General features: G+C 37.5%; 1 protein-coding gene across 3 annotated transcripts in view; it reads left to right on the top strand.

Moving 5' to 3' along the window:
- Nucleotides 1-17,798, top strand: part of RELN (reelin) — a 497,367-nt gene that overhangs the window by 233,724 nt on the left and 245,845 nt on the right. For all 3 annotated transcript variants that reach the window (XM_032304615.1, XM_032304614.1, XM_032304616.1), the window contains exon 7: nt 16,024-16,120. In XM_032304615.1, the coding sequence (XP_032160506.1) occupies nt 16,024-16,120 (97 nt within the window). The remainder of the gene's footprint in view (nt 1-16,023; nt 16,121-17,798) is intronic.

Below are 17,798 nucleotides of genomic sequence, written 5' to 3'. Positions count from 1 at the left end.
GTTTTCTATCAAATATACTTAGAGTAATTTTACTTTAACCCTTACTGCTCACAGTCTCCTTCACGTAGTCCCTTTAAAAAGTCCCTTTAAAAAACAAAACAAAACAAAGCAAACAAAAAAAACTCCCCACTATGAACCTCTCATCATTTGAGAGACGACTTTGTTGAGCAAAAAGGTGGCAGAGGTTTTGATGTCAGGCGTGTCTCCTCTGATTCTTGAGCTCGCCAGGGGCCAGCTGGGTACCTTGAGAAAAGTGACAAGGCTCCTTTACCGCACTGAGCCTGTTTCCTGGTCAGTAAAAGTGAGATGAATATGGTTTTTACAGCTTCATTCTAGTTTGAGGAGACCTTTGGCTGCAAAGGTCTGGCGTCAAGCCTTGTATCGTAGGTGCTCAGAACATGTAGTTCCCTCCCCTCTTTGCTTCTCTCTCTCTTCTCTCTTTCCCTCTTTCTCTTTCTTTCTCTGTTTCATCCTTACCTGCTCTGCTCTCTTCCCCTGCTTTCCTTCCTCTCTCCTTTTCTCGCTCCTTCTCTTTGTTTCTTCCTTTCTTCCTCCTGCGCTGATTTGTACAATGTTCTCCTTGCCTCCTCTAAGCCCACATGAGACCCCAAGTCATTATTAGCTTAAAAACTGTCAGGGTGCCTGGGTGGCTCAGTCGGTTAAGCTGCTGCCTTTGGCTTAGGTCATGATCCCAGGGTCCTGGGATTGAGCCCCACGTCTGGCTCTCTGCTTAGCAGGGAGCCTGCTTCTCTTTCTCCGTCTGCCTGCTGCTCCCCTGGCTGTGCTCGCTCTCTCTCTCTCTCTCTGAAAAATAAATAAATAAAAATCTTTAAAAACAATTTCTCAACCAATTTATTTAAATGAGTCCTCAAGTCTTCCCTCACTACATTTGGATGAAAAACAGACATCAGAGTAAATGCATCTGTATTATATAATATATGGGTCATATGTTTGTGAAAATAGAGTAGAATCACAGAAAAGGAGAAAAAAGATGATAGACACTGTCTCAGAATCCTTAAAAATAGATGTAAACTCCCTAAAGTCAGAAACCAGCGGCCAATAAAATCAGACATCCCAGTCAAATTTTTCAAGTAACGTAAGGAAGCCCTACTTTTTTGGATTTCTATGGGCAGTTTTGACTCTCCTGAAATCCCTTTTCTAAGAATGCGTACTGGCATATGAGTTTTGTTCTCCGTGATCTTGTCTTTGATTCTCTCCCCCTGACCCCGCAGAATTAGAAATTACTGGGCAACTTGGACAATGTGGGAAGGAGAAAACCTTGCTGCCCAGTCTGGAACTCTGTGCCTCTGTGCCTCCTACCACATAGAGCAGAGGGTCTGGGGCACGGCTGCTGGCCAAATTCCTGTGACTAAGTACATCACCGGGGAATTTGCCACAAGAGAAAAACGTACTGCTTTTATAACCATGTTTCTGCCCCAGGGTTTAAAAATCATCATATGCATTATTTAATTTGTAATTTTTAAGGACAAGCTAAAGAATAAATTAAGAAACTGAAGTCACGTCTGCGCAGTGAGGGAGAGGTAGAGCCGTTCAAAAATTAATCACTCACAACTTATTTGCTTCCATTAATGTCATCTAATAAAATCAATTTTTTTCACTCCATTACATGTAATTTTTGACAGCCAAGTTTATTATCTCATGTACAAAACACTGTACATAGAAAACAAGGACCATAAAACAACATGACTATTATTATGAATGAACGTAACAGCCCAGTTACTATTCCAAGTGTCTGGCTGCAGTTGGAATAGAGCCAAGAAACTTTTTTTCCGTCGATTCAATGTTGAATGCTTTATATATTTAGTTTAGATATTAGATTTCATTAAAAAATAATAAATTTACTTGGCAAAAAGTCCAATCATGTTTTTAAAAAGTAAATAATAAAAATAATCCTTCCTCCCACACAGCACCTATATTGCCTTCCTCCAGGGGCAACAACTGTTAGCCGTTTCCGCCAGTCCTTCCAGAAATTGATTGTGCTTACACAAGTGCGGCAGTTACAAATTCTCTCCACAAACTTGGGCATCAGAGAAATTAAACTTTCTTTATTCTTTCATAACCCAACTTAATTTCTTTTTATTGTCCACCTCCTACCAATGATGAAAACTTAACTTCAGTCACCTTTGGCTAACCCTCTTCCATTTTCCTGATGTTGTAAGAAAGTTCCAGAGGACTTATTGGCTCAAAGGCGGGGGTGGTATGAGGGTGTACCTCTGGGCTTCTAGTCATCTGTCCTGCTGATACCCATGGCGTCTCCCTGTCTCATTTAGTCTTTGGTGAGTGGTCCACACAGACAGCCTTTGTCCTCGTCCTACCCATTTGTTCAGAGCAGGGCTCTGTGTTGATGCCAGCTTGAGGACCAGGAAACTGCGCTGCCGCTCCTGGATCTGGGCCCCCAGGCATCTTGGCGACGCTGTGCTCCGGTACACTGTCACGCAGCTGGTGTCCTTCTACCTCCCCAAAATGCAGAGTGTCTGTCCTTCTGCTCTTTGTTCCCCCATTATCTCTGGGGCTCTGCCAGGAAGCGGCTGTCCCCCACTCCTCCCCCCAGGCACTTTTGATTGTTTTGTTTGAATGGGAGATGACATGTGAAGTTAGAAAGGGAGAGAACAACAAAGCCCCCTCAGAGGAGTATAGCGGTGGCTCAGGTTTGTTGAGAGTTATGTTTCTTCACTTCTCCGGTGCCCTGATATTGGACCACATGGAAGTCTACCTCTACACGGCAATGGTGACTTCATCCATTCGAATGTGTGAATGTGTCTGGCCATGAGGGGGCAAGAGCAGTATCAGCACTGCTGACAAGTCTCCAGTATCATTTCAAGTGTGTTACTATGATGGAAGGGATCAGGAGTGTCTCATTCATATAGAAGCCATCACCCAACCTCCAGAAAAAGGGACATGACTGGGTGCCCGAGTGGCTCAGTCAGTTAAGCATCTGCCTTCAGCTCAGATCCTGGGATCGAGCCCCACATCGGGCTCCCTGCTCAGCAGGGCATCTGCTTCTCCCTCTCCCTCTGCTCCCCCACCCCCCACTTGTGCTCTCTCTCTCGCTTACTCTCTCTCTCAAATAAATAAATCAAATCCTTTTTTTAAAAAGGGGGAAGTGAGAAGAAAACCCTCATATAGCTATAGTTAGAAGAAATGAAGGACCTAAAAATAGGCTTTATCTCATTAACATTTCACTGTAGCATCTACCACTTGTACATCGACTGTACTTCCATAGTTCCTTTCAATAAATTAAACTTTTTCATGTGATATAAACACTACCAGTATTTCATATGAATGGAGCACAAGTTTGGTTTTGTTTTATTAAAAAGAAACATAACGAATTGCCTCAAAATGGGAGCATCCCAGGTACCCATCATCAGAAGAATAGATAAACAGTGACATAACCACACAAGGGAATACTATTCAGCTATACAAAAGAATGAACTGTTGATAGTTGGAACAGCACAATTTAATCTCAAAAACTTTAGGTTGAATGAAAGAAGCCAGACCCAGAATAGTTCTTTTTTTTTTTTTAAGATTTCATTTATTTGATCTTACTATGTGATTCCACTGAAATTTAGGATAGGTAAAAATTATCTAAAATGCTAGAAATTAGATCAGTGATTGTTTCTAGGATAAGAGAGAGATTAACTGGTAAGGGCAGGAGGAACTTTCTAGGGGTAACGAATGTGTTGTATATACATATTTTTTAAAGATTATTTATTTATTTATTTGACAGAGAGAGACACAATGAGAGAGGGAACACAAGCAGGGTGAGGTGGGAGAGGGAAAAGCTGGCTTCCCACCGAGCAGGGAGCGCAATGTAGGGCTTGATCCCAGGACTCTGGAATCATGACCTGAGCTGAAGGCAGACGCTAAATGACTGAGCCACCTAGGTGCCCTGTTGTATATGTCTTGAGGGGCCTGGGTTACATAGATGTGTGTGCACTTGTCAAAGCTTGAGGTCTGTACAGGTCACTCTGTCCAAATTTACCTCAATGAATAAATTCAGCAATAACAAGAAAATGAGAAAAGATAAGAAAGAGGAGACATTATTGGTTCATAACTCGTGGTTATGAAGAGTTCAGAGCAAAAGAAAGTTAAAGGAACTAGAAAGTGAATAATTTGTGAAAAGTGACTTAAGTTTTCTTAGGAAGTGCCTTTATCCTCCAGGCAATTACAAAGTCAAACAGGAATCCTTGTTTTGCTTAACGGATTATCCCTTTAATGCTTGTTTTCGAAGATCACAGAAGGCATTTGGGGCTGTAATATCACTAGGCTCTGATGTTCTAGTGGGAAACGTGGGACTGTTAGGAAACATGATGATAAATGGCAACTTGATGACAACAGATGTTTTCCCTCCAGCACAATAATAATAGCAGAGATGTCCTTTTCAGCAGAGACCAGGGAAGAACAGGAGTCAGTCCTCAGAACAAGCGTCTTCAGCGAGTAGGTCGTGATGCCAAAGGAAGATGAGACATCAGGAGGAAAGATGCAAATGAAGTTTTCTCAGGTCCTCTGGTACATGAAGACCTCTGTCCATGGGTTTAGCATACAGAAAGCCCCTCAGTCTATAGCTAAAGAAGCTAAAGCCATGGGTAACTTTGTGTAAGGTTGCTTGAATCCAGAAGAGACTAGAAGATTTCTGTTTGTATCTGGGATCGATCATACTACAGGACCAGCAGAAGGGAGATCACGTGTCTGCTGCAACTCGTATTGTCTTGAAAATATTAATTTATTGGAGCAGTTATTCTGAAATAGAGCAAAAACATGGTGATTTGGCTGATCGCAATTTATTTTGTTTGAAAAGAAGGACTGTCTGAACAAAGACTATAAAAAGACTGAGATCTAAGGATGGGAGGGGGTGAGTTATTCTAGCTGGAGCTTTATTCAGTGACTAAAAGCTTAGCCCATAAGAGAGAACAAGTCAAGCAAGCAGAAAAATTGCTTCCTGGTTCATTGGTATCTTGGAGGCCCGCCCCCCAAGAAAAAACAAAAACAGAGAGAGGACCCCCGTTTAGTAGGCAAGTGTGAGAACCACAATGTAAGTGGTTTCCAAGAAATCGTAAAAATAAAAAGATAGACTGATGAGCAGTGTCAATGGGAAGGAAACTGCATAAAAGGCCATCCACTTTGCTCAAGGTCCAGGAGGCCCAGGGGCAGGAAGCCTGGAAGACAGGGATGGGTGAAGGGGAGGACTGACCATGGACACCAAGGGCTCTACAGCACTGCTAAAGGATTTCTGGCGGATTTTGTTGGTAATGCTGATCACGTAGAAGACATATGACCTCATAGACTTCTGCGTTACGTAGTGGAACACAGAGTATAAACCTTCCATTTTCTTTCAAGAGCAGTTGACCAAGGGTGATCATAAATAGATGTGAATAGTCAGGCAAAATAAGTCTTTTCTCTGAGATAAGACATCTTTGCCAGAATCTCTAATGTATCTATCTATCTGTGAGTTATAAAATTATAATTTGAATTTTTTAGGGTCTCTGGTCCAATGTCCTGATCTTATGGCATCCTTCTCTACTTTTTCTCTCACTTCCCCCCTCTTGACTTCTTCACCTCTTCCCACTCTTTCTGTTTCTTCTCTTTTGTTAATAACTTTTTTCTCTTATTACAAAACTCTCTTCTTCCTTCCTCTCCTGCCTCCTCCCCCTCCTTCCTCTTCTTCTCTTACCATGATGTCATTGCTCTGGGGAAAAGCTTCTTCTACAATAGAAAGGTTAACCAGGAGGTGTCCTACCAATAAAATAAGGTGTGAATCTTGAGGCTTATTATCTCCTTCTTTAATCTCTGTTTTAGATGACAGAAATAAGAGCTCACTCAATAGAATTAAATGTCAAGTACATTTGAAACAAGGGAGAAAATATTTCTTCAAGCAGCATGTAGTGGAATTCACCATAGTAGGAGGTCAGAATATTGCATGCAGGAGTAGGATATTAGAAGGGTTATTTTCAACCCAAATAGTATTTGTCATTGTACCTGTTAACAAAGAGAGATCAAAATTTAAAACTCCCTAGTGAAATAAAAAGAGCTCTCTTCCTTTCCTCGGTGAGAAGTAATGAGGATGAGCCATAAATGGGGTTTGTCATTTTCACATCGAGGGCATGTGTTAGCTTCTTAAAAAAAAAAAAAAGGTATGACATCGTTGAAGGTGATATTATTCTCAGTCTTATAGAGTGAAATTTCCTTGCTGTTTTTCTAAAAATATTCCACATTTACAAAGAGAAGAGGGTTTTTTAAAAGCTTAATCTTTCACAAGAAAATAGTTATGCCCTTTTCATTATGAAACATTGTCTCTTTTTTGTAAAATGTGGTCAAAAGTTGAATGTTCTCATTGTTAAGGTTTGAGTGGAAAGTACCAGGAGCTCTGGTGTCTTCGGAAGAAGCCAGTGGACTGTCCAGCTACCAAATGGCCCTCAGAGCCCCCTTTACTCTGGTGGATTCACCATCCCTCATCTGGCCTTGCCTTGCAGACTCACCCATCAGAGTCTGTCAGACACGCAGTGTGAGCGGTGCCAGAGAGAAAAGTCATGTTATCCTTGGGGTCAAGAGATTTTTCTTTTCCTTTTTCCATTTTCAAATACTTTTTCTAGTCAGTGCCCATATTAAAATTATTTTAATATCTCCACTCGGAAATGCTGGTAGATACACAATTCTGGCTCGTAGAATGCTGGATTGCTTCTTGGAGGCTGAGTCTCAGGCACTGACTTACTCAGAGGCAATAAATTCTGGAGAGATCATCCGATGTCCTCGATCTTGGGGACAAACGGCATGTATCTCAAATGAGAATTTGATGATAACTGATCGTCAGTGACTTTCCAGGTGATTAACTTGTCTCAGCAGAATGCCTGACTAAAGGCTGAAGTGATTTTACTCTGCTCTAGAAAGAAGAATGAGCCATGTAATTAGACTGCTCTTGAGAAAATAATGTTTCAATTATTTATTTATTGTTAGGAGGATGATGTCACCACCAACCATTCATAAATCTTCTGTTGTGTGAAGGAGCCCAATTTTCTCATTAATCCTCCTCCTCTTTCCTGTGTCCTTAAAGTCCTGTGTGAGTCACTGCCTTACGTGGGGACCATGTCCTCCAGGGACTTTCCACTTCAGCTTCCTCTGTGCCTACAGAATGGGTGGTTGGCGTGTTTTCCAGCCTAATAATTTTTCAATCAGGATTGAAAGCATAATTATACCTTCAGAAGTATACGCTCTCCAGCAAAAATGCACATCACATATAATTCTTTATCCCAGACAGACACAGCCACCTAAATAATAAAAAACAAAGATAGAGAATTGACACCAAATAACAAGTTTCAAATTGCCAAGGACCTTGTTACAGTGAAAAACAAAACCTTGGTTCAAAACATTTCTTTTTCTTTTTAAAATTTTTTTCGCATATTGCATGGAGCACTGGGTGTTGCACGTAAACAACAAATCTTGGAATGCTACATGAAAAACTAATGTATGATGACTAAGAACACAATAAAAAAATAAAAATAAATTAATTTTTTCTCTTTTTTTTTTTCCTTTATGTTTATAGTTTGACCTTAGATGTGTTGGTCAACAAGTACCTGCCTTTATGTTTACTGATCCTTTGATGTTTTCGTTAGTGAAAAACAAGTGTGCTCATCTGTGTTTAAAAGAGTGAAGAATTATCTAAAGTTGTACATAAGCAAAAGAACATTGAATTTGAAGATGTACTTCAAATTCATTCTTAACATTTCCTGTGAAGTCCATGACATCTTTCTTATTTTTGTACATTTTCATAACAAAATCTTTTTATCAAATAAAAAAAAAACTTATAAGAAAAATAATCGTAGCTTTTCAAATTAAACTCTTGACAGTAAAAAGAATGACTAACATTTTTTTTCAGTGAAAATTGTTTCTAGGGGATTAGAGTTCTTTCCTCTTACTGACTGTGTTAGAGTGGCCTGGGAAGAATGTTGGACAAGGAGTCAGGAAACCCGAATTCTAGTCCTGTTCTATCATTTGTAAAATGAAGGGTGACGAGACTCGGGGATATTTCAGATGCCCTCTTACTCGAACGTGCAATGATCTGTTAACTCTAGTAATAGATAAGCTTCATGTGGAAACTAAGCGTGTGATAAATGGGTTCAGAGAGAGCTTAATAGATTCAGGCTTTGCGTGGTCTTTGGGGATAGCAAGCATTTCCTTCAAAATCTCTTTTAATCACACTGCTCATGGCGGAATGTATTTCAAGGTATACAGTTCATATGATACGCCATGGTATTTGTCAAATTCTTATATTCTGTTTTTCATATTGGGAAAAAGGAAAAGAAGGGGGAAGTTTTCTTAGATTAGGGAAAGTATTACTTTAACTATTAGGCAGAGAAACGATTCATTTCTAATCCTTAGCTTAGGAGGTCACATTCCTTTTTAAATTGAAAAATAAAAGTCTGTTTAACTGGATTATTTAAAACTTCCTTCTTCCCACCAATCTCTGAAGAATATGATACCTAACTTTACAAACCCTGTCATTTTCCTGAGAAAATTCAGTTGTTAGGCCACAGTTTGAATGTTTGTTTGCATCTGTAGGTTTTTGAAACTCGCCTTCTCTTTCTGACATGGGTCACTTCTTCTGGGACCCCATGAGCACTAGTTGCCCCTTTGTACTGTCTAGTCTCCATCAAGATCATTGTTTCATGATGAAATTATGGTATCTTTTCTTTTCTGATAATGGCATTCATATTCATAGTATTTCAATGCTTAACTTTATAGAAAAAACATAAAGAAGGTCATGTTATAGATTCATTATTAGGGAAGTCACCTTGATGAGCAGCACAGATTTTTAGGAACCAAAACGAACCCACTGCCAACAGTCATGGAAAAGGAAGAGGAGAGAGGCTCAGACTGCTATACGCTGAAAGGTCACGATGATGGTTAGAGCTCTCCACAACCAGACCAGAGACAATATGATGAATTGCTCCCTCGGGATCCATTCTTGGATCTCTTCTCTTCTCACTTCGTAATATCCTTCCCTCTTTCCTGACTCCCATGCACTCCAGTGATTTCAACCACTTAAACTGTCGTATCAGTGATGATCTCCTTTCTCTGAAGTTCAGGTGCTTATGACCATTGTCAGCAGCATGTTGGGCAGAACCAGAGAGCAGTCAGTTTTCAAGCCCCGTAATTCTCTAAGGTTGTGCTGTCCCATGTTGGCAGCCCCTAGTCACGTACAGCTGTTGGGCACTTGACATGTGGCCAGTCCGGATTGAGATGTGCTTTAAGTATAAAATGCACCCCACTTAGTATGAGAAGACTTAGTAGGAAAAAAGAATGTAAGCTATGTCATTAATAATTTTCCATTAATTACCTGTTAAAATAGAATTCAAATATATTGGGTTAAATAAAATATTGAAACCAATTTCACCTGTTTATTTTTACCATTTTTAAAAAAGATTTTATTTATTTTAGAGAAAGAGAGAGCATGCACGATCCCAGGAGGGGGAGAGGGAGAGAGAATCTCAAGCAGACTCCATACTGAGTGCAGAGCCCAGTACAGCACTTGATCACACAACCCTAAGGGCATGACCTGAGCTGAAATCAAAAGTCGGATGCTTAACCATCTGTGCCACCTATACATCCCCCTTTTTACTTTTAAATGTAGCCATTAGAGAGTTGAAAATTACATGTGTGGCTTACATTAAATTTCTGTCAAATAAGAATACTCTAGAATGTGCCCACTTTTCTCCATCTCTACCTTATTTCAAGGCACTACGACGTCTTACTTGTGTTACATCAGTTGTCTTGTTTCTTCTACTTCTAATTCATCATCTGCCAGAGTAATTTTACTAAAAGCTGGATTTGTATCACGACTTTGGAAATAGAACACAGGTTTGAATCCCAGTTCTATAATTTATAAGATGTATAACCTTGGACAATCATTTAATATTTCTAAATCTCAGTTTAAACATCCTCTCAAGGGGATTAAAAAATGGAGGCAGCGGTTTGTATGAATTTACTGAGGCATTGTGTATAAATGGTGCAAGCAGCCTTCCACGAACTGGTTCCCACTTTTCAGCCCCATCCTTTGCCACCCTTGTGTATGTAGCAGTATGATTCTGGTCATACTAACTCACTGAAGTGGCAGTTCCACTTCTGTGTCATCCCTCTGTGTTCTTTGTGCCCTGTCACACCCTCATCTTTCTTCTTTGCTTGAGTAACTTCTAGTTCTCATTCAGGACCAGATCTGAGACCATCTCCTTCAGGAACTTTCCCTTCCATCCTCGGTCTGAATCAGGTGCCATGATAGCCAGTACATAACCTGTACATACCTACCTAAGGAGTGAGGGGCTATGGAAAATGTTGATGTGTGTTGGAATTAGCAAGCCCGGGGCCAAACTGCAACTCCGTCATCTTCGTAGCTGGATGACCTGAGCAAATGTTTAACTTCTCTGAGGCTCAGTGTTCTTATAAGTAAAATGAGGACACTGACAATTATCTTATAGAGAGGATGAGAGATTTATGTGGGCTTTAGAATGTCTGGCATAAAGAAAGAAGGCCATAAATACTGTCATTGCATTGGCACCCTATGTTGTAACTGTGTGCTTGTTTCTCTGCTGGAAGAAAATGACACTCTTCTATTGGTCTTTGTACCATTAAAGCTTGCCATAGTGCCTATAGGTCCTTAACACAAGTTTGGTAATTATAAGAATGAATTAATGAATGATGAACGAACAAGTAACACATTGGCAGCCAAGAGTATGTTGAATTCGACCACCCGGAGGGATGGGTATTCAGGATAAATTAAATAAATTTCTCAGACTGTGAGAAATTCGAGCAAAGGACATTTCAAAGACATTGGCAGAAAGTTGATGGATTTGTTCCATCAGTCCTTGTTGAAGCCATTGTTCTTCCAAGAAGCAGCAACCCAGTGAGTAATTCTAAATACATGATAATTCTAAAGCTTTAAGTTCAACAGGGTATCAATGCCTTTATAAATTTTATTTCAAGTTTCTGGATCTATAGCACAAGAAATTAAGAAAAAAGTCTGGAAGGGTTGTTGAGCCAAATAGGAAGAAGGGCTGTTACCTGTTTGCTCTTTTCTTGTGTTTGCTGGTTTTCTAACTCCTGTTGCCTTACAAAATCAAAGTGGTTCTGCAAACACATCACACATCTGTTGTCTAGCCACTGGTTCCCCAATGCCAGGCTGTAGGCCATCAATGTTAGAATCACCTTGAAACAATATACAGACTTCTAGGTTGCACCTGATTTCCACTTAATAAAAGCTGTGGGGAAGAGGGTGTCTTACTTTTCTGATATACAGTTGATTTGGAAACTGATGATCAATATTTGTGGATAGATTGATGATTGCTAAGGGAATTCAAACATCAAGCTTCAGGCTTCATATCAACAATGATGCTTTTATTATTAAGTAATTAATATGCTTATCTTATATCTTTAAAATTGAAGTAGAGTTGACATATAATGTTTATATTAGTTTCCGGTATATAACATACTTATTTGACATTTATAGACGTTATGAAATACATCACCATGATAAGGATATTTACCATCTGTCACCATATGAAGTTATTGCAGTAATATTGACTATATTCCCTCTGCTGTATCTTATACCCATGTGACTTATTTGTTTTATAACTAGGAGTTTGTACCTTTCAGTTCCTTTCACTTAAATCATTCCTCCTCTACCCCATGGAAACCACCAGCTCTCTGTATTTATGAATCTCTCTGTTTGTTTCTATTTTTTTTTAAGGTTCTATATGTAAGTGAAATTATATGGTATTTGTCTCTCTCTGACCAGCTTATTTCCCTTACCACAATATCTTCTAGATCATCTATGCAGTCACAGATGACTAGATTTCTTTTTTTTTTTTAAGATTTTATTTATTTATTTATTTATTATTGATTTATCACAAGTAGGCAGAAAGGCAGGCAGAGAGAGAGGGGGAAGCAGGCTCCCTGCTGAGTAGAGAGCCCAATGCGGGACTTTATCCTAGGACCCTGAGATCATGACCTGAGCCGAAGGCAGAGGCTTAGCCCACTGAGCCATCCAGGCGCCCCTTCATACTTTTTTATGGCTGAGTAATATTCCTGTGTGTGTGTGTGTGTGTGTGTGTGTGTGTGTGTGTGTGATCTTCGTTATCCATTTATCTATTGATAGATACTTAGATTGCTTCTGCATATTTGCTGTTGTAAATAATCCTGCAATAAACATAGTGGTGCATTTATCTTTTTGAGTTAATATTTTTTGAGTTACATTTTTGGGTTTTGGGGGAAATATCCGGGAGTAGAATGACTAGTTTGTGTGGTATTTCTTTTTTTAATTTTTTGAGAAACCTCCATACCATTTTCCATGGAGACTGAACCAATTTACTTTCCCACCAACAGTGCACAGCAGTTCTCTTTTCTCTGCATTCTCACAAACAATTGTTATTTCTTGTCTTTTTGGTTAGCCATTCTGACAGATGTAAGGGTGATATCTCTTTTTGGTTTTAATTTGCATTTCCCTGATGATTAGTGATATTGAGCATCTTTTCGTACATCTGTTGGCCCTGTCTGTGTTTTCTTTAGAAAAATATCTGTTCATATCCTCTGCCCATTTTTCATTGGATTATTTAGTTTTTTGGTGTTGAGTTGTATGAATTCTTTATATATTTTGGGTATTTACCCTTATGAGGTATAGCTTTTGCAAAGATCTTATTCTATTCAGTAGGTTGCCTTTTTGTTTTGTTGATGGTTTCCTTTGCTGTGAAAAAGCTTTTTAGTTTGATGTAGTCCCAGTAATTTATTTTGCTTTTGTTGCCCTTGCCTAAGGACACAGATCCAAAAAAATATTGCTAATAAGATCCATGTCCAAGAGTTTACTGCCTATGTTTTCTTTTAGGGGTTCTATGATTTCGGATCTCACATTCATGTTTTTAATCAGTTTTAAGTTTATTTTTGTATCTAATGTAAGAAAGTGACCCAGTTTCATTCTTTCACATGTAGCTGTCCAGTTTTCTGAGCATTTTGTTGAGAAGACTGTCTTCTCCCCATGGTGTATTATTGCCTCCATTGTCACAGACTAATTGACCATATAAGTATGGATTTATTTCTGGGCTTTCTATTCTGTTCCGTTAATCTATGAATCTGTTTCTGTGCTAATATCATAATGTTTTGATTAGTAAAACTTTGATGTGTATCTTGAAATTTGGAATTGTGGTACCTCTAGCTTTGTTCTTCCTTAATATTGCTTTGGCAATTTAGAATCTTTTGTGATTCCATATAAATTTTAAGATTATTTGTTCTAGTATCATGTAAAATATTATTGCTATTTTGATAGGGGTTGCACTGAATCTATAGATAGCTTTGTTTAGTTCATACATTTTAACAATATATATTTTTCTAATTCATGAGCACAGTATATCTTCCCATATATTTGTGTCATCTTTAGTTTCTTTCATAAATGTTTTACAGTTTTCAGAGTTCAGGTCTTTTACCTCCTTGGTTAAACTTATTCCTAGGTATTTTATTCTTTTTGATGCACTTGTAAGTGGGATTATTGTCTTAATTCTCTGTCTGCTAGCTTGTAATTAGTGAATAATATTAGTATGTATTTGTTATATAGCATATGCAATGGATTTCTGTATGTTAATTTTATATCCTGCAACTTTACTGAATGAATTTATTGGTTCTAATAGTTTTTGGTAGCATCTTTAGGGTTTTCTATATATAATATAACATTATTTGTAAACTATGACAGTTTTACTTCTTCCTTATGAAATTGGATGCCTTTTTTTTTCTTGTCTGATTACTATGGGTAGGATTCTCAGTATTATGTTGAATAAAAGTGGCAAGAGTGGGCATCCGTGTCTTGTTTTTGATCTTAGAGGAAAATCTTCCAGCTTTTTACTAACAATGAAGCTTTTAGTTTTCAGTCGCTGGAGGAAAATGGCAGATAGCCATTGTGAGGGTTGAACATTTTTAAAATTTTTCTCTGTCAAAGTTGATGTTTCTCTCAAGTCATTTCGTAATGACTTGGAGACCAGTTAATCCTCATCTATCACTAAGTAAGAACCCCACTAGAATTTTTATGCTCCTTCTCTAATTTTATCACAATCACATTCCTTGAAAACATTGATGTACAATTTAAAGACAGAGAAACAATAATAAGTTCATGTAATGGGCTCTCTTTGCGGGGAGAACCCTAGTATACTGGTTCTGGTGGAAATCTGTGATAGTAGTAATAATGATAACACATCGTGTTAGCTATGTGCAGGTCCTTTTCTAAGACCTCAAGCCTTAATAATAGTACGGTTTATGAAATTGTCTTTTTTTTTTTTTTCAAGATAAGTGGTATTTTATTTTATTTTTTTTTCTTTTTTTTTTATTATATATATATTTTTTTATTTCCAGCATAACAGTATTCATTATTTTTGCACCACACCCCGTGCTCCATGCAATCCGTGCCCTCTATAATAGCCACCACCTGGTACCCCAACCTCCCACCCCAAGTATGAAATTGTCTTTTATTCCTTCATTCAGTAGATACTTATGGAATACAACATGTCAGGCATAAAACAGTCATCTCTTAATCACCTTTATGAAGCTACTATCATGTCTCTTCTAATGTCAAAGATTTTTTTTTTAGAATTTTGCCCATAGTAATCAAGAGAAGATTTAATTCTCCCGCTAAGATTTGTGATGCCAGGAGATACTAACATTTTATATTTCATATCAGAAATTGTTCTCTTTATTCTAAAAATATTCAAAGTTTCTTAACATTATTGATCTGCTTATGGGAACACAACTCAAAAAAATAATACCACTTAATCCATGCGATTCACACCTAGGAAATACTTAAATTTATTTGCCAAGTTTTTACTTATTTACCGTCCTTCTTGGCTTTATGGGATACCTGGTATCTTTTTCACACTTTCGTCGTCTTCTTCCTTAAATGGGAATTCCTACTCCCTCTTTCTCTGAATTAGCCAACAGTTGAAACACAGTGATCTCCCAAACAAAGGGCACTCTGCCCTTTCCACAATGTTTGGCACCTAGAATGTGAAAGTCTGAAAATATCCTTTCTGCATGAAATATAGGTCACATGTGGTTTGAGGTTCAGAAAGAGGAAACATAGATTATCCTATCTCCATGTTAGGTATATAATCATTGCAGGTTGAGATGTCACGATCCGGAGATGTTACTGTAAATATACAAAGTCAAATCTAGAATTTTCATGCCTTTGATTTCTACTAAAAACATGAATAAGTGTATTTTTGAGATTCTGCCCTAAGATTGTATTGATCACTTCATTTTACAGTAATAAAAAATACAGCTAATTAAATCATTTGCAAGGTTAATGTAACAACTCACTATCCAAAATTTGCTTGATTTAGAATTCATATATATTTCGTATTAATATATAACTTAAATATAATCTGAGTCCATTATTTTTAGCATGGTGTATTTTATAGACATTCAGATTCATTTGAGGACGGTAATTTTAAACATTTACACTTATAACAACTCAAAAGAAAATTAAAATTGGTCAAACAGCTTTTGTTTTCAGAGATACAAGTTTCAGTTCATTATCTAAGTGTGTATTACTTTGCTTATCATTAATATTTGCAAATATCCTTGTATTGGATATGGTATATATTATACATAATTGCTAATGAAAACACCATCTGCCATTATTAAGTGCCAATAGGAGACTGGTTCTGTACTCAGTGTTTCGTGCACTTCCTTGTTTAATCCTCATGTGGGATTTAGGCTAATATTATTATCCTCATTGTACAGGTGAGAAGACCAAAACTTTGGGAAATTAACTTGTCCACGGTTGCGAATGACCGAAAGAACCAGGATTTAAGTTTAAGTCTTCTTGGTTTCACAAACATGTCACAATCCAAAAAAACTACAACCTTCCTCAGAATGTTATTTGAACCAAATAACAGTAACTTCCATCTTTCCTTACCTGAGCAATAAACCACTTTGCACGGCTTAATTCTCAGACTGGGGTTGCATTCTGTGTTCTCACAGGGTTGAATGTAACAACTGTGAGATTGGAGAACAATGTGGTGCAATTATGCATGGCAATGCTGTCACCTTCTGTGAGCCATATGGTCCAAGAGAATTGGTAAGTACATGCTATTTATGTACATTTTCCCAAATATACTGTCTTTATGGAGCTTTTTACCGACGGAAGGTTCTTTGATGCTCTTGTAAGTCATAGGAAATTGCAGCATCGTTTATATTATGAATCCTATTACAAATATCTCAAAATGGGGAGCAGTGGTTTTATAGTTTATTTTCAAATGTAAAAGTAAAAAATCCATGGATACACGTGGTGCATCATTATGATTAGATGGCTTTTTAAAAATACAGGTATGACATACATGTAACATAGATGACACACATATATATCATCTTTAAATAATTTATGGCTCCTAAATTCTTATATAAAGCTTTACTTTTGACCATCTTATATTCTCTTTGCAAGCCAAAAATGTTAGATGAGCAACTTTATCAAATTATTTTAAAACTTTGTTTCCCACCCACAGAGGAAGTTCACTGAATTTTTTTTTTTTAAAGAAGTGAAAGTGTACTGAATAAACTAGTTTTGAACAAATTTTGGTTTGTGCCAGATTGTTGAGGAGCGGGTTACTTTCCTTTAATTTAGACTGATTAGACTTTGCCTGCCATGGAGAAGTTCTTGGATTATATGTAAAATGAAACATGAGCGTTCTAAATTAAAAGTCATGAAACTACTGGCCATCAGCAGGCGGCTAATGAGCTTTTTGTTGTTGCTTGGTTCTGGCAGAAAGACTACATTCACATTCTTGAAAAAGGGTATAAAGGCAATTGTTGTATTATACTCCTGGCTCAGTTGGTTTGCGAGTCATGTTCTACTCACAGGGTCTCTTACGCTCTGCTTTTCTGATTTTCAGCTCGAGCTTTAGCGTTTTTTCTCCTCCCACCTCTTCCTTATCATGGGGCTTTTCGGTGACAGGTTGTTATTTTTCACCCCTACATCACACATTGCGTTTCAGATTCATTACCTTTAAAAGTGGCCAGAAGACACTTCCACAATACGGAAGGGAGAAAAACTAGCTAGGCAATTAGAAGATTTAGTTATCAAAGTGAAAGTCAATTAATTTTTATAACATGGTTCTTATTTTATGCTGCTTGAATACCCCTTTCATGGCAATGGATACATTTAATTTATTAAAGATAGGAGCTGCAGAACATTGATAAATTGAAGTTTTTAGCTGAAGTTAGAACACAAACAGAATTAATTGGATGCAAATTAAAATAATAGGTGCTCATAATTCAAGTCTCAACAAGGTGTTCTAATATTCCTGCAGACAAATGTGACTCTGGCAGTGAAGTTCTTCTTGAAAAAATAAATTTGCTAGTGCATTTTTAAATAATGTACCATGACTGAATTAATTATCTGTAAACCTTAAAACAAAATAAAAATTTACTGTAGTTAATTGAGCTTAGAATAAATGCTTTTCTTAGAATGTTCTCCCATTTGGTAATATTTCTGGAGATGCTTGGCAAGTTCTTTCTTGTTTCCACTGATAAATAAGATATAAACATATCTAAGGATATAATACCAGCATTCATATTTCTACAGTTTCTAAAACTAAAAACTGAAGTATCTAGTTTATTTGACCCACATATACTTTAAACCTGTTTTCACTCTTCTCTATTTATTTATGTATTCCTTATTTAGCCTTAGAGTTTATTATATACCCAATGGGCTAGTTTTGAATTATATTATATAATTAATGTGAGATTAGCCTTTCAAG

Source organism: Mustela erminea, chromosome 11 (assembly GCF_009829155.1).
Source record: "Mustela erminea isolate mMusErm1 chromosome 11, mMusErm1.Pri, whole genome shotgun sequence".
Lineage (NCBI taxonomy): Eukaryota > Metazoa > Chordata > Mammalia > Carnivora > Mustelidae > Mustela > Mustela erminea.
The sequence above is the reverse complement of the archived record's forward strand: the minus strand, read 5'-3'. Positions and strand labels throughout refer to the sequence as shown.